This window comes from Aptenodytes forsteri, unplaced genomic scaffold, assembly GCF_000699145.1.
Source record: "Aptenodytes forsteri isolate BGI_AS27 unplaced genomic scaffold, ASM69914v1 Scaffold147, whole genome shotgun sequence".
Taxonomy (NCBI): Eukaryota; Metazoa; Chordata; class Aves; order Sphenisciformes; family Spheniscidae; genus Aptenodytes; species Aptenodytes forsteri.
This window is the reverse complement of record NW_008795320.1, coordinates 1,698,465-1,719,460: the sequence shown is the minus strand read 5'-3', so window position 1 is coordinate 1,719,460 and position 20,996 is coordinate 1,698,465. Positions and strand designations below refer to the sequence as shown.

General features: G+C 47.1%; 1 protein-coding gene across 1 annotated transcript in view; it reads right to left on the bottom strand.

Annotated features, from left to right (window-relative positions):
- The window catches only part of SBNO2 (strawberry notch homolog 2), a 68,944-nt gene that overhangs the window by 12,860 nt on the left and 35,088 nt on the right, over positions 1-20,996 (bottom strand). The window contains exons 5-16 of the mRNA XM_009279788.2: positions 14,230-14,394; positions 8,131-8,223; positions 7,401-7,497; positions 6,830-6,990; positions 6,242-6,375; positions 5,621-5,711; positions 4,121-4,264; positions 3,487-3,604; positions 2,948-3,053; positions 2,601-2,754; positions 2,032-2,208; positions 1,282-1,379 (exon numbers count right to left, since the gene is read on the bottom strand). Coding sequence (XP_009278063.1) covers positions 1,282-1,379; positions 2,032-2,208; positions 2,601-2,754; positions 2,948-3,053; positions 3,487-3,604; positions 4,121-4,264; positions 5,621-5,711; positions 6,242-6,375; positions 6,830-6,990; positions 7,401-7,497; positions 8,131-8,223; positions 14,230-14,394 — 1,538 coding nt within the window. The remainder of the gene's footprint in view (positions 1-1,281; positions 1,380-2,031; positions 2,209-2,600; positions 2,755-2,947; positions 3,054-3,486; positions 3,605-4,120; positions 4,265-5,620; positions 5,712-6,241; positions 6,376-6,829; positions 6,991-7,400; positions 7,498-8,130; positions 8,224-14,229; positions 14,395-20,996) is intronic.

Genomic DNA, 20,996 nt, shown 5'->3' with positions numbered 1-20,996 from the left:
ACTGCTTCTTCCCAGCACACTCCCCTCAAGAAATCCCCTGAAGTGCTGTAAAACCAGGACGCCGCAGTTGGAGGCTCAGCAGATGCCAGGAGACACTCAGTTATCTGGCCAGTGCTGCTGAGCAAAGAGCTCTTGCCTCCAGAACTGGGGACAGAGCCGAGCAGTCTGCGTGATCACTAACAGACCCTTCCTCCTTCGACAGCTGAGCAAGGCTCAAAGGGACCATGTAGTCCTCTAGACTCAATTCCTCTGAATTCTGCGACATGAAAAACAATCCAAGAGACTAAATCAATCCAAGCAGTTGTTAGACTTGCCTTGCGCACTGTCACCAAACTGGTATTTGTTTTTCAGGAATGGACTGGGGACAGCAGAGTGACACAGACCAACACAACCCCTCCATCAACAAGGGAGGACAGCTTTGCCTAAACTGGACACGTACTGTCTCTGGCACCTCTCATTGCTTTCACCTGCGTTAAAAGTCACTTCAAAAGAAAACAGTAACAGCCCTGTCGCCTGCAGAACAGAGGAAACGCAACTCAACCCAATGTCCCAGGTTTTCGTCACCCATCGTGCAGGAACAGCCGCATTCGTGGGACAGGCTAGTATTCTGAAAGCTGCAGAAATGTGGGGGAGCATAAGCCTCATTCTCTGTTGAAAGGGTAGCAGGAGTCCTGCTGCTGGCTCCACTGCAGGCACAACCAACTCGGCCTTTAGCTAGGAACAAAGGCAACACAACCAGGACACTGCAGAAGCCCGGCAATTGAACAACGTGTCCTGCCCTGTACGTGTGCTGAAAGCCAACACTGGCGAATCTAAACTCCTTGGACCATTCCTTCCTCTCACTGCTCCAGCAATGTCGCCTCACATTATCATCCCGGCCTCTGTCATAACATGAGATTCTCTTGCTCATTTCTTCATTCTCCACAGCCCCGTCTTCCAGACTCAGACCCACGCAAACCACATCTGAGCTCACATTTCTGGCTCTCCTACACCTGCCAGTTCCTTTCGGTGCGTAGAGAGTTGGATCAGGCTGTTCGTGCAAGTTTGGACCACAGGAAGTTTCAAAATCCAGGATCTAGCTCATAAAGTCATGCTGAAGAAATAGTGCCTCAAGGACCCAGCTAAGTATCCTCTCTATTTAGAGCTTGTATAGGGCGAGGCATTATGAAACTGCATTTCAAGAACTGCAGGTGATAAGTGGCCCCAGGGCAGGGCTTTCCCTAGCACGCCTCCAGCCTCCCATGCATCTCCCCAGCAGAAAAACAGGGATTTTTAACTCACTCTGCAGCAGAGACAAAACAATTTAGATGTCCATCGTTCTCATCCAGGACTTCTCTGGTGCGAGCCTCCCCGGTGGACTGCAGGCCGATGACGATACACTGCAGGGAAACACAAGGGACAGCACAGCAAGGCGTCAGGGAGGCTGTACCGCAGCCGGCGTCAGGGCAAACAGCTACAGGCTCAAGAGATTGTATTTCACAGTCCCAGGTACGTTTCCCCTCGGACCCTGTCGCAAATACATGTTGGGCCTGTAGCAAAACCACCTCGAATCTTTCAGCATCCAAAACCGTACATCTGCTCACACCACAGAGAGGATGACTCCGATTACAGAAGCTAACTGACTTTGCTAGGTTGTTTCTGCCTAAAATTCCCAAATCGCATCCAGACGGATGAAAGGACAGGGCTGCGCTCAATGTGAAGGATCTGCTACCTCTTCTAGCTTGAACACGATCCAAAATACTGTTTCAGATCAGCTTGCCCACATCTACCGTGAGCGAGCAGTGGGTAAAGCCTCAGAAGACGAGACCATGTTAACTCCCCAGTGTAATTTACCGTGAATGTTCTCAGAAACCTGGACACTGCACTTCATTCTGGTTAATCTGGAGAGAAATTCATCCTTAAAGAGGTTTGAAATTGCTTTCAAGTCAAGCTGAATAATAATTAAATCCCTTTGGTTGCAGACTACAAAAAAATATCTTGTAACGTAAGACTGATGGCTGCTGCCACTGCAGCGAGGCTCTGATACCACACCTTATCCTTTGCCAGCTCTTCCTTGGCAAGCTCAACAAGTCGCCGGACTTTAGCAGCAATGCAGAGATACTTGAAGAAGCGCTGGTGAGCTGACCAGAACTGACCCCACAAGGATTTCCGAGACTCCAAGCCGATCCAGTCGGCTGCCTGCTGGAACACCATCAAGGCCTCTGCCCACTGCAGACAATACCGAGAAAGGCTGAGTTAATAATCTTAGTTTTCTTTTTCATTACTCTGTGCAGGAGGGTATTAGAACAGTCTGGGGTTTGATAATCCGATTTAACATCAGTATTTATGTCGCTGTGTTAGGCTGAATGAAGTCTGGTCATTCTCTCTGCACTAGCATGATGTTGCAAGCTCTGGTTTGCAAATATGGAACTTTTACACAGAAGCAAAAAATATAAGATAACTTTTTATGTAAGCTGAGCACACGTACCCCTCTTCTTTCTTATAAACAAAGTCTGTGGTCATGACCACATTTAGGGTCCTCAAACCCTCCCACATAACAAGTGGCCATGCCCAAAGCGCAATTAAACATCAGTCTCCCCGCTGCAGTGGGACCAGCTCACCAACTTCGCTGCCTTGTCGTAGACAATCTTGTACTGCTGATCCAGCGGGATCTCCTCGATTCTGAAGGTCACTCCAGTGAAACTGAGCTGCCTGGCAATGTACATTCCACTGACCTTCATGTCCATTGCCACGATCTCCATTGCACCAACTCCCCTGGGAGAGGAAGAGAGCTGTGAAACCCCTTCCTCTGCTACAGGGCAGCGTAGGGTAGGTGCCTCTGCAGAACCACCACCTCTCCTGGCTCAAGCTGTCCTCAGACACTGTCCTCAGGCAGTGCACCCATTTCCCAAACAAAGGCTGCTACAAAATGCAAGCCACGTGAAAAGGGATGCTGGACATGACTTACCTCTTTTCAATTGCATGCAGGAACTCATCAAACGCTCTGAAAGGGGTGCCCTCCCCCCAGATCCCCAGGCGGCTCATGTAAATCATGTTTTTTGGCTCAGAGGCACCTGTTTGAACAGAACTCACTGTTAGCAAAACCACAGAAGTTGTAAATAGTTTTGACTCAAGTACAGTGAGCTCTCCAAAGGATGGTCATTTGCCATCATGCCTCAGGAGACCCAAGGACCTTTCCAAACATTGCCCTCCATACACTAAGTGGGCAAGCATCATCATACAGCTGAACAGCTGGCCAGGGACAAGTTGAACTGGAGAGAAATTAGTCTGACTTGCCAAAAAGTCACGAGTAATGGGCAGCGATGGGGCTCGGGGCTGATCTTAGCACCCTAGGCTCCCCTCTAGCATTGCAGTACCATTCACCTCTTCTTGCATGGACGTGTACTCTCAGTGTTTGTGCTCACACCTCAAGGGCTTCCTTCAGATCACGGAGGTGACTGGCGACTGTTTACGCATGGCACCCACACAATGCCAAGAGAAGCTTACCTGTGGCACTGGCATAAACAACCCTTGCTCGAGGCAGTTTGTTCTGAAGGTCCAGCACTGCTTTGCCCATTTTAGTAGAGCTGGCATTTTTGGCTTTGTGGCATTCATCAAACACAATCTGGAGGGGAACGTCAGTTAAGGAGAAAGGATCTATTTTCATCACGAGGATGGGAGCAGACAGAAAATACAACCCAGCCTCCTCCAGCCAACTGAACAACCAATCCCAGTATCAACAGGACTGACTCGTTCCCCACACTGCATGAAATCTGTTGGTTTTGCCTAGTCCTCTGCTCCTCAGAGCCTGAAGTCATTTCCCCCTCCCTCTCCCTTCACTTCCAAGGTGTGTCTTGTCTTGTATTGCTGAGGGAGAAGAATGCTGAAAAGGTTAATCCCAGCTGCGTTCCTCTCCTCCTCCCATTAACACTGCAGCCTTCGAAGGAGGAGAGAGGAGCGTGGGGGGATGCATGTGCTTACAGCATTTAAATATCTACCGCAGGCACCAGGCTGCTCGGCACAGCTGCTCCCAGTGACTTCAGATGGCCCCAAGCTCTTTGTTCCTTGGTGAAGTACAATCACAAGCATGCAATTCTTCTCTTTCTCTGGTTTTGTTTTGTTTTGTTTTTTTAAAGGATACAACTCCATCAAAATTTTCCCTGCACCAGTCCAAAATTTGTTTTAAGCGTGTCCTGTGCTGCCCGCCTGCCTGGCTTTCACCAATCAGCGCAGAATAAGTGGCAAAGAGGACTCCTTCTGAGGTAGCTGTGTCACCATATTTAATCTGCAGAAAGGAAGAACAAGAGCACACACACTGACGGTGCTGGTCCCCAGTATGTCGCGCCCATTCTTTGCCCACAATCAATACCGCTGACTGTGCAGGACACATGCTCCTGCCTCCAAGAACAAAACCCAATCTGAGAGCAGAACAGACAAAAGACTGTTGGTAGCTGACGTCTTTAGCACTTCTATTTGGCACTGAGATACGGTGATGACAGGGACTTTAAATGTCTGGACAAGTTCCACTAGCCAATCTGTCAGCACATCTGGATGCACGCAGTGAAATGTGGAGGTCACGCTAGGATTTCAGTTTTCTGGCCAGCTGAAGTCACTTCATTTTTTTTAAGCAACAGTTTAGAATATTTAATTGTTTTGAACCCTCCCATCCATTTTAATTACTTCTAGAAAATAATTTTCTCTTTGACCAGGTGAGATTGTTGCTGATCTTACTGTCATAGGTCCCACCTGTAATGAAATAAAAGGTAGGGGAAAAAACCCATGGTCCCAATCTGAAGAAAGTTCCATTTAAAGCCTTTTTGGTCTGAAAACAAACATCCCTTTCAGTCTTTTAATAGAGTGCATTCAGAGGTGTCGAACACATGTGGTTTCCATTGGCTTCGTACGAGCTGGTTGTTCAACACCATTAAAAACCAGAGGGGAGTGTTTCAGTGAACTGGCCGGCGGTGTGGCAAACACAAGCCTGGACAAGGCTGATGCACTGGACAAGAGACTAAAGCACAGGCTACGAAGAGCCCTGTGAATAGCCACTACGCAACTGCCGGTCGTTTCTTTTGAGAAATACTTCATCCTCATCACTGAATAACTGGAAAAAAGTCTGAAAATTCTCCGATTCGCTCAGCTGGGGGGGAAATGCCCACGTGCTCAGCCACGGCACTGTGCGTCTGCAGCCCCCTGCCAGGCACCAATCTGTGCATTTACATGTGCTCCCTTACTCGCATGCTCTGAAAAGCAGTTCCATGAAACCAGCGCTGGGAAACGTTAGCCCAGGAGAGCAGAGCACGGCCCCATCTAACAGGAGCTGTTTGCTCTGCAGGACTCTTCAGAATGGCGAGAAAAGTTCAAGTCCTGCTGTACTTTGCACTTTTCTGGAGACACTTCTCATTCCCTGCAGGAAACAGCTCTGTGCTCACAGTGCAGCCCTGCAGAGCGTACAAAAATAGCAAGAGTCCAGAGTGGGAAGAGCACGCTGAGAGAAGGGAACAGCAAGCAGCTTGCTGTCTGCTACTGCCTATGCCACCAGCCACGCAGAGGCAGAAGCGACTGCTGCTTTACGTGCTAAGGCGGATCCATCTAACTGCTACCGTAGGCTGATTACACCATTACAACTTCTCTCCCCTACCTTATTCAAAGCATGCACAGGAATGTGGGAGGCTTCGATGTCCTTCAGGTCCCTCTCAGCATCATACTTGAGATCATTGGAGACGCTGAACCTGCAAAGCAAGACGTGGGTCTGGTTATCTCCTAAGGAGATAGTCGGGGCATGCACAGTGATTAATAGCTCTGACTAAAGCAATAGTAGGTGTGCAAAACCGTCACATTTCCAACTGCCCACACACCTCAACGCAAGATCCTACAGCAGGCTCCAGTCTGCCACTTACAATAAGCTGCGCGTATTCTGCAGTAAAACTCCATACTCTAGGGGCTTGAGTTGGCACCCGGGAAGTCCACGAATACCCCTCCGCCGACTTCAGAGAGAGTGGGGATAGGCTTGACATTGCACTCCAAGTAGTACATAATCTGCTATTTCATAGTGACTCATTCTCCATCACCGCTGTAGGGGAAATACTCCCGTTTCACAGACAGCAAACAGGCACAAAGAGGTGGAAATGACTTACCAAAGGCCACAGCATGAGTCAACTATAAAGCCAACATCAGCACTAAGGAATTCCTTACTCCCAGATCCAAACTAACTCCAAGGTCTTACGGGAAAAGAGAAAAAAAAACCACCCAAACAACTTACCACAGAGCTTTTTTCCTCCCTTTAAGATAATTTTCAAAGATGATGCCTGCAACTGTCCTGCCCTTTCCAACTCCAGCACCGTCCCCAATGAGGAACCCAGCTCGCTGCCCACTGGGTAATAAAACTTCATGTTGCTGAAAAATCAAGAACAGAACTGGAAATTAAACTGGATTTGCTGTTACTAGCAGCTTTCATGTGAGCTTATAAGAGCACCACTTAACCCTTTCACATATCCCATCGATGCAAGTGCATTTCCTGCTCAGATAAGCGACAGCAGGAATGGTCAAGTGTCATGGCCAAGCTCACAAGTGGCAGTTCACGGAAAAGGCCCCCAGACCCCTAACATTAAAGCACTCCCCTCTGCAACAAAAGTCAAGAGATCTTGCCTCTTTGGGAAACAGACCCCACAGAAGTCCCCGGCTTCAAATAATCCTTTCAAAAGGCATTAAAGTGCCATATGCCAAAGCTTCTGAAGTTTCATCACCTATATTAGAGGTTATTTTAAAACGCACTTGAACATCTGTCCACACAAAAGGTAGTTTCTTTCTAGTGTAAGGCATGCAAGCTGGGCAAGGTGGAGCCACATACCTGGCAGGCATAAATGATTGCTTCCAGCTGTAGTGCAGAGAGTGACCCTTTGTCGGCAACGGAGGACGGCAGAGAAAGGCTGTAGGTGATGTCGGGTGGGGGGACGCTGGACAGAGTGCTCGTTTCAACCACGAGGTCAGGGTGGTGCTTCCCAATCTTGGCTAAATGACAACACAGAAAACAGATAACTCAAGATCTTCACTCCCACGGGGCACCTCAAAAAGGACTGCAGACCTCCCATTAATAGTCTGTAGCCCTCTGCTCAGGAACAGAAGAGACAAGCCCGACACCTGCTCTTCACTCTTTTCTTCCATTGAAATTTCAGATTGCCAAAAACAAGTCATGCCTCCCCCAAAAGCAAGCAACAGAAAAGTGCTCTGTTAAATTAGCGTAGCACCAACAAAGGATCAGTACACCGGTAAAGTTTTTCTAGAAAATCACAAAAATCCGTGGGATGTGCCACAGCAAATACCATATACTGCTTACAGGAAAATAAGGGAGCAGTTAATTAGGTTGGTCCACAATGGAGTTAACAGAACTTCCCATACTCATGCGGTGGCAGGACACTCACACTTTGAAGGTATATATTCTGCATAGGTCTCTGTTTGCCCCAACTCTTCTGTTTCTTCCTCCTCACCTTCATCCTCCTCGTCTGCAGGAGCCTGAGACTGAAAAGAAACACAGCATTGACCAAATGTTAATGTTCTCACTGAACTACGGACACACGCAGTGCTACACAGTGCCAGAAACTACCATTTAAACCATCCCTATGCAAATTCACAAACCCTTCAAATACAATTGATCTCATTTATAGACTACAGCAACACAAGAAAAACCATCTGTGAGAGCCCACCCCGGGGGCCCAGCAAGTGCTTTAAGAGCTACTTTCAATGCCTAGTCCACACCAAATTAGGGAAAGATGTTTACATCACTTTTCAGAGAGGCTGTGGGCTAGCATGAATTCTGCCCAGCTGTGCTCTAATCTGGCCCTGAGTAAGGGACCCAGACCAGCTTTAAACTCAGCATGGTACTCAGCAGCATAAAGCAAAGCCATGTAATTCCAGGAAGAGCAGCCTCTATAGACAGTGCTGGTTTAGCTGTAAAGAAAGCCCAAATAATTCTTTAACGTAGCGAGGTTCCACCAAGGGAAACATAAGACACTTCTGGGAAAGGGCAGTGTCTGATTTTCTTGTCTCACTCCCTCTGAAGGGAAAACAGTCAGAACTGCTCCCCTCCACACTGCGACGTTACCAAGTTAAGAGCCTGGGGTCCAGTCCTACTGCAGCCACCATCATTCTCACCTGGTAGCTTATGAGGAGCGGGGTGTTGGGGACAGCAGGAACATGGTCATTCAAACTGTTTAAGCCAGTGAACGATCTGCTGGGTGAGAACAGCTGGAACAGAAAGAGTGCAGGTGAGAAAGCAGTCTTAACCCTCAGCCCTCCATCCCCAACAAGTATGAAAACAGGACAACAGTAGAGACACTTGTGCTCTGTACTCAGATCTTACACTCTGATGCTGTCAGTTGGCTTTAATACTTTCTGTTTGTGAATGAAAAGCCCCGGGCAATAATTCTGGAAACTAATAAATCTTGCAAATGCCATACATGCCTTTGTCAACACACACAGGGAATAACTGACCAAGGTAAATACATTCCTGCAAGAAGTGTGAACATTTTGTGCGTGTGCCCACGTGTGATGAAAGCCTGCAGGGACACATGTCCTCCCACACCTGCAGGATGGGAGTCTTTCTGCCGCCAAACTACACAGCATTAAGATGGGACATCCCAAAATGGCATGTTTTGCCTTTAAACACGAGATCTCAGGCATAAGCCCACCTTTCATACACCTCCCATTAGCACTAACAGATTACCTGTGCAAACGTTGCCACTTTCAAAGGACTCTTACAAGCCAGCAGTCCCTGTCAAGACCTGATCGAAGTTTATTATGGGAATACTGGATTTGCTCTGCACTGGAGCAGTTACGTTAGTCACTGTTTTCCCATTTGCTTCGAAGGCAGCTCTGTACAAAACTGCTCTGCTGTTCCCGACAAGACAGGTCCTTGTGAAAAGGAGCTGTGTAGATTCTCTTTGTGGGATCACATGTTTTATTCTGAACTGGTGAGTCCAACTGAGAGCTCTGGGTTGGATTTGCTAATGGAAGAGAAACAGCATCACTTTGGGGACCAGAAGGGGAGACTGGAGCACAGCCGAGGAGATCTAAACAGGGGGATTAGGAAAGACCGAACAAAATTGCAACCAAAAGCTGTCGCTGGGAAAGGACCGAGCATTAAATCAACACTTCACATCTTCTTACAAACTGCCCTTGAGGCAAGCATTTACTTAACGATTTTGCAATTTTGTTTTTAGCATTAAAACCACTGTTCAAAGTAATTAGATAACTGCACCAGAACACAACCCGTGGGTCAGCACCAATTAACAGCTGCCCTGAGGTTAAGGACCACTATCCTTTGCCTGAGACCACCAAAGTCTGCACGCTTCCAGCTGCCCCTCAGGCTCACCTCACTCTTGCAGAGACCAGGACCTCCACTGGTGAGGACCTCCACTACAGAGACCCGCACCGAGACCCCCAGCAGGCCAGCGACGGTGGGGGTCAGGCTGCCGTACGGGCTGGCCGGGTCTCTCCAGGCACCAACTGCTGTCTCAGAGTTAATGATGGCTTTGGACCATCCAGCCCGCTGCACCGCAGCCAGCTAGAAGAGCTCCCAAGACAGTTCTAGCTGGGAAGGCACAATCAAGGAGATTTTTTGTCTGCCCCCATGCAAACAAAATCGCACTGGAATTTCCCGACAGTGACAAAGGTCAAGCCAGCAGCTCATGGCATCCAAAGCAATCAGCAATTCCAGAAGCAGCACTACTTCAAGTTCACAGGCTGTGAAGAGTGCCAGACTTACTAAAAGACCCATGCTCCACGAGCAGAAGTGAAAGATGGGAAGTTCTTATGCATAAACACTCCGATTATTTCCTTTTTTTATTTAAAAAAACCAGACTTACTAAAAGACCCATGCTCCACGAGCAGAAGTGAAAGATGGGAAGTTCTTATGCATAAACACTCCGATTATTTCCTTTTTTTAAATTTAAAAAAAAAAAGAAAAAAACCACCCTCCATTACTGGAAGCCTGAGTCAGAATTACCAGAAGGAAGCTGGACAGAAGAGCTATTTTCAGTGCCAACAAATCTGGAGAGCAGGTGAAACATCTCCACCTACAAATCTGAGCTCAGTATAAAAGTTTATTCTTAGGCAAGAGAAAGGCCCAGATCTGCTGGAACGGCAGGACATGCTTCTCTCAGCTCTAGCAGTGGAAAGTTAATGCAGGTCTGGTTTTGCATCACGCAATCTTCAAAGTATAAATCCCTGCTATCCCAACTCAGCAACGTGGCTTTGGCACACAGCATTTCACCTCAGGTATTGCAAAAGAAGTGACAGAAACCTTGGTTGTTTGGAGCACTGAAAAACTAACCGCATAGCTGAGAATATGCTGTGAGGGGCAGTCCAGGTGGGACCAGGAGCTATGGTGGGTGATATATCATCTTGCCCCACACCGAACTTGTACAATTCCTTCCTTTCTCTACTCTTGCTCACCTCCCAGTTTGATTTCCTCCTTCCTCTATGCTACTTATCTACGAACATTAACATAAGAGGTGTACACAGCATACATGAGAACACTGGGATGTAAGCAGGAGAGACTCTCATTCAGTGAAGCCACTGACAACTGCACAATCAAAGACTCGGTCTTACTCCATTTTTTTCCTCTTTGCATTATTCTCCGTTTTGCCCCATCTTGCCGTGACTTCCATGGGAAAAGAAACAGTCACATCTGGCTGACAAGCCAACTCCCCTCTGCATAAACTCGTTCCCTATATATTGAACTAGGAGGAGGGTGTTCACATTTTTAAAGTGCTGTGAATGAGTTCGACCGAAAAAACTACATCAGCAGCTCACAAAAATTCTAGCTACAGGCTTCAGAGGCAGGGCTTTGCTTCCCCAACCTTAAAAACACTGTGAACTCGTGAGAAGGTTGTGAGAAAACACAATGGATTACGTGAACTGTTTTTAAAAGGTATTTCAGAACTTCATTACAAATGAAGCAAGCGTGTTTTATCTGCTAACTCCTGCAAATATTTAACAGCTCTTCCCTCCATGCCCATTCCTGAAATGATAAACAGAGCCATCACATTATATACGTCTCCTTTCTTTATGGATAACAGCGCGCTCTGCACGGGCACCCGAAGGCAGCTCTGCACCCAGCCATTTCCTCTTCAATCACAAACACTCCACCTAAAGCCTCAGCACTGGGCACTTGAGATAAGGGTTTCTTAGTGAGCTTGAAATGTTCAGCATTGCGCAGTCTCACTGTGATGCTTTTCTCCAATTTTGCTCTGTCCCCCTTTCTGTAAACGCATTTCCCCAGTGCTAGTGACAGCTGATAGAAAGAAGCTAAAATATGGACATAGTCTTTTCCACACCGTATCTTCAAGTTGCTACACAACAGATGACAGTTCATTTTTTTTTCCTTTTTCAAAGAGGACAAGGTACAAGGCCGTTCCTGTACCTGGGAGCTGTATGTGGGTCCCACACGCGGGACGCATCCAGCTTCACTTACGAGATGTCCCACGTATCAGAGCTGTTTAGAGATTGCCGTTTCTGCTCCGCCTGAATATCTGAGACTGAAATTCTGTCTCAGTAAATTAACTACTGTCCTGACAACACAGTGCAAGGCTGGCCATTGCTCCTGGGTAAAAGCTGACTACACAGCTACAACTGGTTGGATGTACTGTATCCGAACGGATTAGGACTGAATTCGCCTGGGTTACATATGGTGTAACGTGACCGACGTCCAGTTCTGTACTGCAGCTTAAGAACTGCTCTGGCTGCTCAGAAGCCAAAATTCCTGCAATTTTATGGAAAATGATGGTGGTGTAATGATGTGGGAAGGGAGGGGGAAAGGTTATCTAAATTGCTTGTATATTGGTGCAGGATATCAGCAAAGTCTCCGTCCCGTACTGAATGTTACAGTAAGGAACCTTTTCTTCAGCACTGCCTCGAGATTTTGCAACAGATCATTTGTTTGCCTCCTTTAACAACAACACAAAAAAGCATATTTGAAATTCAGGTTATAAAACAGTTGCCAATCATGAGTCAATGTGACAATCCATTTACCTAGTGTCCTGTGAGTTACCACCTCCCATGCAAAATGAAACTGAAATCTCCTGACTAGGACGTACTTAACTGACACCTCATCATGAAATGTCAAACTCAGTTTAAAAAAAAAAACAAACAACAAACCACCAAAAAAAGCAACCAAACCCACCCCCCAACCACCTCTGTATTCAGAAAACACAGATAAGACAACTTTTAAAATAGCTAGAGGTTCTTTTCAAAAGGAAGTCGTTTATAAATGGAATTCCAGGGAGTTAATTGGCCTTATCTGAACCTAAGTGCTCTGCAGAACAACAAGGGGCGAGGGGAGGACGTGAAGAACAGCATGCAACAAGGCTGGAGACGGCTGCTCTGCTACGGTCGGACAAGTTAGTCTCACACTTACATGACACATATTTGTTTCTCACTTGCATTCTTTACACTGGGTTTAGAACAGCTTTTCCCGGTAAGTTTTTTGCTCTATACTCCACAGTCACAAAACTACAAGCTTTTTTAGGCATCAAGTATCTCGACCAGATTTCACATGTTTAGAAACAGGACACCACAGAACTGTTTCTGTAGTGATTTAGGCTACTATGCAAAAAAACAATAATAATAGGAGGCTAGGAGTAATAAGGCACATGCCTTCTCTGTCTTGGGGGATGTATCTGTTTTCTAGCTTTTTTTAATCACCCAGTTTACAAGCCTGTGATGTCTTCAGCCGTTTCTTCGGTTCAAATAGCTCAGCTCTCTTCCTGCTGTCTCAAACTTCAAGTTCAAACTGGTCCAAGTTACCAGGCTGCATGCGGATTGCCCGTGCAGCCCTCGCTGCCAGCGCAGCGGCGTGGCCCTTGATCTGTAACACATTTATCCACGGGAAGGAGGGCAGTGGTATCCTCTGCCTCCAATTACAGACACGCTGAGGCCCAAGCAGACGCTGCAAAGGTCTGTAAAGGTGATCAAATCTCACTGATTTCAGCAAGAGCTCAGGTGTCTGATTTGAGGATCTGCATGAATGGCCTAAGATCTCACAGGAAGTCTAAGGCAGACAGGAGCTTTGATTACCCAAGCCCCAGGCCAGCACCCTCACCACCAAGCCACGCTCAATGCCAACCTGTCAGGCCAGCACCCTCACCACCAAGCCACGCTCCTTCAATGCCAACCTGTCGCTGAGCCACACAGCAGCACCATTTTAAAGCAGAACTGCCGCCGAGACTCTCATTTCCAAGCTGTGACAAACAGCCAGCGTTCATCATGGAAATACAGTCAGACATGCTACTAACTGCAAAATGCAGCCTCTAAAAACACGACAGAACCTCAAAATACAACAGTGACTAAAGCACAGGCATGCCAGATTGCCTTCTGGGGCATTCACGTTGAGTGTTTTTCCCCCACAATCTTCATAAGACAATGAGCTACAAAGGAAAACTACTGCACGGCTGGGCGTCCACTGTGAGAGCTGAGATCTAGAGATTCAGCAGATCTGTATAATATCAGTTCCACCAACAACCAAAGCCGGTGGCTACCCATAGTGACTGATACCAGGTTGTGCAACAGTGAGTAATCAGTCCCAACAGATGAGGGAAAACAGATGGCAGAAGGCTGGTAAAAATGCACAGAACCACATGTTGCTGTGGGACTGCTGGGAGATCACACGCCCAGGAAAACTCAGAGATGTAAAAGCTTGCAGGGACTTGGACTCACAAAGTAAACACAAATGGTTAGTCTCAAGTTGAAACAGAGTCTGTTTTTTAGTCATTGTTACTAAAATATTTGCCAAGGAGAATAAACAAATGGTGGTGGCTGCTGCTGGGGACAACTGATGATCTATGTCACTGTGTTTTTCCTTGTGTCCATCTCTTCAGCACTCCTGAGCGCCTTGTCGCAGGCCACTCTGGACCTGCTGACTGTTTCAGGGACACATCTTCCTCCTGACGCACCCACCTGCCACGGCTGTCAGAAGAAAGAGCTAGTGCCTGCACCAGGCTCTGAAAGAGTGCGTGTATCCCTTTGAGGATGTCCGGGTTCTCTCCTGCTTCCAGGAGACTAAAGTACATGTAATCACTTCACCCCTTCCCTCCCCCAAGTGAAGTTGGTAATAACGAAACATCATCATCATACTGCAACTTCACCCCTGTAGGGAGTTGGGTTAGTTTCTTAATTTCTTGGTGAAAACACCATGGGATGAAGCCCGAGGTATTTACTGTCTGATGAGGAGGATGGAAGAGGAGCAGCCCGTACCTCTATTTGGTTCTGCTGTGGCGTGTTTACATCCCATAGTGTTGGCACGTGGTTCAGACTATCGGCAGGCAAGAAGTCCTTAGGATCCGCAATGTCAGAGAGGGAATCCGCAGGGGATGAGAAGAGGGAGTTGTTGTTGGAGAGCTCATCGAGGTACGAAGAATCCTGAAACGGAGAAATGACCACAGTTAGAGGATGCAGCATGAGAAGACCAGAGAGCTCCTTTCTCACACCTCCTCACCCAGGAAGTTTTAATTTCTTGCTGTTAAATGAGCAGCTCCGTTACTTCATGCTCCACAAAACTTTGAAATTAACTTGTAAACGAGGACATGCTCTAAGCAGCTGTTTTAAAATCTCAGTTTCTTGAAAAAGTAGGAAGAACATTGACTGGACAGAAGTGCTGGTACACATCCAAGACTAAGTCAGACTGTGCACATCTCCACATACAGGAGTGGAAGAAAGAGGAGTGCTGAACAAGACAGTCACCTCAACTTTGTATTTGATTAAAAAGACTGCTGAGGGGTGAAAAGTCCTCAGCCTAACACCCAAAGGACTCAAGTATTTCATTCATGCACAGAAGCCCACAGAGTACCAGCTACACCTGATAATGATGCAGCTGTTTAACTGCAATTTATAACACAGCAATACCTGGAGGCTTCGGAAAAAATTAGTCTCCTCATCCCAGGTTCTGCACAAACAAGGCTGCCAGGAGCAGGGGGAAAGGAGTGCTAGTGCCATCTGGATTTGCATCTAGATAAATCTTGGCAAATCTACCAATCCTTTCCCCAAGGGCATGCCTCAGTCCGGATAAGAAGGGAATGTGCTTCAGTGACGAGGATCGGGCTCTGCCCTTGCTCTTTTTCTGGTGCCTGTGCTGAGACGGCTTACCATTGTTTTATTTTGTGCCAACCCAGTGATGATGTTGGTTTGAGTCACGTTGACTCTAGCTCAGAAGGAGTCTTCAGTCCCCTCCCTATCATCAATTCCTTGTCTAGTTTTTCAAATTTCAGGTGGCAAGAACCGACATCCAAAAAGCACTTCTTACTCTACATCCTTAGCTCTGGCACAGACCACTGCACCTTCCCTGACTCCATCACATCACCTCAGCTCTCCTTCCACATCAAATACCACTTGCAAACTTTTTCAGAGCAGAAAAACTTTGTCTGCTGTTTACTGAAGAGCAACGTACTTCGAAACACCAAGCTCCAGGTCCACCACACAGGACCTGCTGGTGACGTGCCGCTGTCCCAAAGGAATATGCAGACAGACCAACAGGTCTTTCTTGGTGCCCCACAGGACTCTGCCAACACATACCATTTTTCTGGTTCTTCACAAGGGCCGGGTTTGTCAGCACACAGCCAGCTCAAGCTCTCTGCTAGGCCAGATAACCAAATGAGTGTGATAATACTGCAGCGTGGCTGCCAGGAGAGCCACAGTGTCTGATATGAGGAGAAATCGCTGTTCATTTCCAGTTAAGGGCCAATTTCCTACTACAAGGCAGAAAGGCAGCCAAGGATTTTTTAAAAGTCACTTAGTCCTGCCTGACATAAAATCATGAACAGCTGAGCCTGCTTGCACTATTCCTAAGGGCTTCAGGCCAAGAGTTGGGTCAGACTCCCTCCAGATTGCTATCAAAAGTTATGTTTTTGCAGTGTTTAAAAACCATCGGGACACGTTCCCTTCACCACCTTCCCAGAAATGTCTCGTTTGGCACCCAAGACGACAGTCGCTACTCCGAAGCCATAGGTGCAGGCACTGGCAGCTGTGCGAGAGCACCGATGCACTGAAGCGAAGGCAAGCAGTAACAGCGATTGCAGGCATGACGCGTAAAGTTTGTATTCGTCAAAAAACAACTGGGGGGGGGACCCAAAGGCTCAAGGAGAAAGGGCTGTTTGTTAGGTGGTGCTACCAGGGCACTACTGCTATGCGGGACACCCTCCTGCTAGCACCGGGTACTTGTGCTCATGTGTGACACCGCTGCTGTCAGCCCAACAGCAGATGGGCAGCGTTTCCTGTGCAGCTTACTCTTGATATTTCTGTGGCTATTTTAGGATTACCCAGAAACCAAGGCTTTTCAGAGACTGAAGCAGGCACCTAGATTTATCATCTCGGAATTAAGTGATCTCTGGAAATGGGGCCCTCTTTCACACTCGAGAGAGCAGGAAAACACTTGGGTAAATATGGCATTTCTTGGCCAGAGCAAGTGCTTTGTGCATCCTGCAGGAACCTGCCTGTCTACCTCCCACAGCCTTAAGCTCCTGGTCTAGAGTACTGTACGGGCAGTATATGTGGGATTCAAGCTAACATTGTTCATGCTGTTGAGGGTTTTTTTTTCCCCCATTAACTCCCACCTCCCAAGGTCTGTAGCCTCTCTCAACCTTCCAGTCCTCTGCAGAGACACTTGCCAATTACCTCGAACCACTGCGCTGCTGAAACAAGCCATCATCTCCCCTTGCTGTCCTCACCACCCTTCTGCTTCTTCCTCTGGACTCAAGATCCCAAGAACAAACGCTGCAGGAGTTCAACAGCCTCTGGACTATCACCGCGATCTACACTCCTGTGTTACCACACCTCTTCAGATCCAACCGGGACATGGGTAAAGCAGAGAGCATTGACACCTGGGCTTAGGAAGAGAGTTTAACAATTCACCTGATACTACTCTCTCATATTATGCCTGGTATAAAACAGTTTAGATCAATTTTGTAGCAACTCTTCTGGCCATTCCCAGAAAGGAGGGAGAGAGAGATGGATAGGCAGAGGGACTGCTCCTTCACCCATCTGCTCTGGTACCTGATACGCTGGACTTACGCAGCAGTCAGAGGACCCGAAGCAGCTGGAAACTCCACTTAGGGTGTCTGACAGTCCAGATACTACACAGAGGATAAATACAGACTGATATCAAGAGGCTCATAAGAGTTGCTTTGAAGTAGTTTCTTTCAAAGCCCAGCACTAGAAGCAACAGCTATTATCTTCTTTGAGTACCCACCACAACACAGTGACACAAACAGCTCCTGAGATGGACCTGGAACTGCAACGCTCCCACCCGAAATCCGTGGCGGTACAAGTGCTTTGTCCACAGGCAGTCAACAACGGCTGGTTAAGCAGCTGGTCCCGAGACGCAGACGTGCTACTTTTCAGAGGTGCCTGGGGAGATCCTGAATGCAAAACTAAAAAAAAGCACACCTCGGGCCTGGCCACCTCGCACACGTCACACGATGTTCGGCAGGCGGGAGGAAGAGCAGAAGCTTGCTCCCAACAAGCCCTCAGAGCTCAGCTCACATGAGGAGGTGCAAGAACTAGTTCCTATTCATAACAAGCAAGAGGAGACATCATCATCCTTGACATGAAATCTAAAAGATGAAAGGCATTTATTATAATCTGCATGCTGAGAGGAGAAGCACGTTTTTCCTCTCTCAAGGACAGGCAGGCCTGCGAGATACCACACTACAGGCGAGAAAGAGCTAAACAAAAGGCTGGAGTTGCAAGGCAAACCCAGCTTTGTCTAGCCAGGGTTTTTTTGTTTTTTCTTTTCATTATGAAAAACTTTGTCACATGGATCCACTTTGGCATTTAACTGACAGCACTTCACTTGAGGGCTTCACCACCCAGGGACAGCAGCAGCAGCATCTCAAGGAGTTGGATGGTCTCAGATCCCCACCCGGTCTCACCGCTGAGCTACGGTGAGACATTTCTGTGCAGGTTTTATTAATTTGCAAATATCACTGACAGAAGTCAGTTCAGGAGGAAACGTCTGCAAACACATAGGCATGGCAACAAGAAGGCTGTAGAGCAGACTAGAGAGGCCATCGCCCATTAGGGTCCCGAAGAGAGGAAAGTGCCGGGCTGGAATAGCAACGGGACGTGTGAAAGCACTGTAACACAACCCGAGGTACCCCGGCAAGCGCCCTCCGCCCTCCTGACCCCAGCCCCTTCAATCCCCCAGCAAAGGCTCCAGCCCCACCAGCTCCACCACCGCTCCCTCTGCTCGGGGCACCGGGCTGAAACGGGGAAGAGGAAATCAGCCTCCCAGTCAGAGGGAGGATAATATTAGCCCTGGAAATTACTTCAGTGAGCCCATCCTCTTGCAGTATTATGAGGCATTAGTCACAAACTTTCAGAGTCTCCCATTTGTCTTACCTAATTACATTATCTAAAGAGCACTAAAACTAGTAACGTCTTAGATCCCCGCCCTTAAGAGCTTATGGTGCAACCCCAGTAAATTAGACTAGCTTATATACAAACTGCAGTGTAATTGTTTAATACAGGGCCATACTGGTAACTACAACCTGTGCCATTATAAACCATGCCTTGACTAATTACTCCACGGGTTTCTACAGAGCAAACAGGAGCAGCCACCTTAGTCTCCTCAAGGGAAAGGAAGGATCATGACCTAAATCGTGGACTCATGAAATAACAGTGAGCCAAAAGACTCCTTTCCTCAACAGGATGAAGCCACTGTCAGACCCACTGATGATACTGGTTACAGCTGATCCCAGCCAGGAGAGACCCTCAGCCAAAAGGTGCTGAGCCCCCAACGCACAGACAGAAGAAGCCGAAAAGGAGATGAAGGCGTTGGGGGTAGAAGAGACGGCTCAAGAAACCATGAAGAGTGAGGAGGCTACAGGTGCAGCAAGCACTGGAAAGGGGCGATGAACCGAGCGGAGGGACTGCAGGGCCAGCTCCCAGATCTGGAAAGCGCTGCTTCTGCTTTTCAAATGGTCTGACGTGCTTGAGAAGCTGCTCAGAGAAATCACTCCAGAGAGGTCACCCGTCTCAGTCGTCAGGATTCAAAGCGAGTTATTTTGTCCCTGTTTAAGACTGATTAATAAGAATTTTAAAATTTTCTCATTGGAAATAAGAGGTTTTTATGCAGGGCCAGCTCCCAGATCTGGAAAGCGCTGCTTCTGCTTTTCAAATGGTCTGACGTGCTTGAGAAGCTGCTCAGAGAAATCACTCCAGAGAGGTCACCCGTCTCAGTCGTCAGGATTCAAAGCGAGTTATTTTGTCCCTGTTTAAGACTGATTAATAAGAATTTTAAAATTTTCTCATTGGAAATAAGAGGTTTTTACAGTAATAGCACTTATTTGATGTTTCAGTGGAAGTCCAATTTCTGCAACAGATGGAAGTTATCCCACAAGGCAGGATCTTTATTTCAAATGCTATTCTGCAACCATTCTCTACGTAAATCTTATTTCTGGAATTAGGCTATTTGTTTTGGGGGGTTTTTTGTTTGGTTGGTTGGTTTTGGTTCCCCCCCACACTTCCAATTTAGCATAGCCTGCAACCAAAATCCAGATAGCACATTGCAGATCATCACTGGTAGGAGAATTTTACCACAGGGGGCTGGCAGACCTGCTTTGCCTCCATCTCTTCAGCCTGCTTTGTTAAACGCCCCTCTGCACCAGGACAGCGAACACCTGGGAGAAATGCTAGCTTGAAGATCTCAACCCCGAGCGCTGCGCCTCACAGCACAGGCTTTTCCCAGTTTCTCCCGTTACAGAAGGACGGACACAGAGACCTCGAAGTCTGCTGTGAAAACACGGTTCAGAACTAACTGCTCGAGTCAGAGATGAGGTTTATAGAAGCCCACTATAAAATGGTGAAAGGGTGATTCCCTTACAGCAGGGTGACCGCTTAATGGAGAATTTTATAAGGGGTCAACATCCAGCCGATGCAGGGGCTATGCACAGCTGCTGGCTACGGGTCTGGCCAGCATGTTCTTTTTTCACACTGAAGTTGAAATAACATCAACATACTAGATAGAACAGGAGATAGAGGATCACAAATCATTGTCTGGTCTTCATATCAGAAGATGCTCTAGCGAGTAACTTGATAAATCAATGATAATCATTTGCTGGGCTTCTAAACCATAAGTACAAATGAATTGCCAGTGGATGCTACTATGGCACGCTATTTCTATCATTATCCCAAAACAGAAAAGTTATCAAAACCAAAAATTAACTCCCTAGAAAAGATCAGAAAAAAAATCAGGATAAAACAACCCAAATGCTTAACCTCTCTCTCCCGGCCACTGGAAACAGCTCAGTTCCTTTAGCCAAAACAAAGTCTTTGTTAAAAATAATGAAAGAACAGGTGAAGTCTAAATACAGAAGGAGTATGCATCCTAAAAATATTTTTGGCCATCAAGCCATCAGTATAAATGGTTTATTTGCTCACAATCCAGACACAGAGGAAACAAATACTCCTTCTGCACAGCAAGTATCGATTACTCCGCTACATAGCACACAGCTGATAGGGTTTTTAAAAAAAACCACATCTACACACAGGCACACACAAACATTCATACACAAACAAAGCTACACTGCCAGACAAGAAAGATTTGGTGTCTCAAAAATCACAGATTAAGCAAATTATGCTTCAGGAAAGACAGAATCAAGAATTAACAGCTGCAATGTAAGCAGTCGATCACTAAAAGAAAATCTTTTAGATGCCAAAACCAAAAGTCTTTCTAAATACGGGGCAATAAACTTGCAGCCTTAAGGGTTCAGTGCTCTGGCTGGCAAGCGGTTCCCTTGCTTTTCTGTACCCAGCATCTGGTTTAAAAATAAAACTCCTGAAAGCCATCACAACTACATAAACACACCGATCAATTCTCCACACAGCTCCTCTTCCTCCAAGTTTCGCAGTTAGTGACCAAGTTCTAACGGACAGGAGCGGTCTCCAAGCACCACACATTTCAGCAACATACAAATCACATTTTCAGCACAGTAAATCTGCTCCCCCTGCCCTGCATCAAGAGTTGTCAC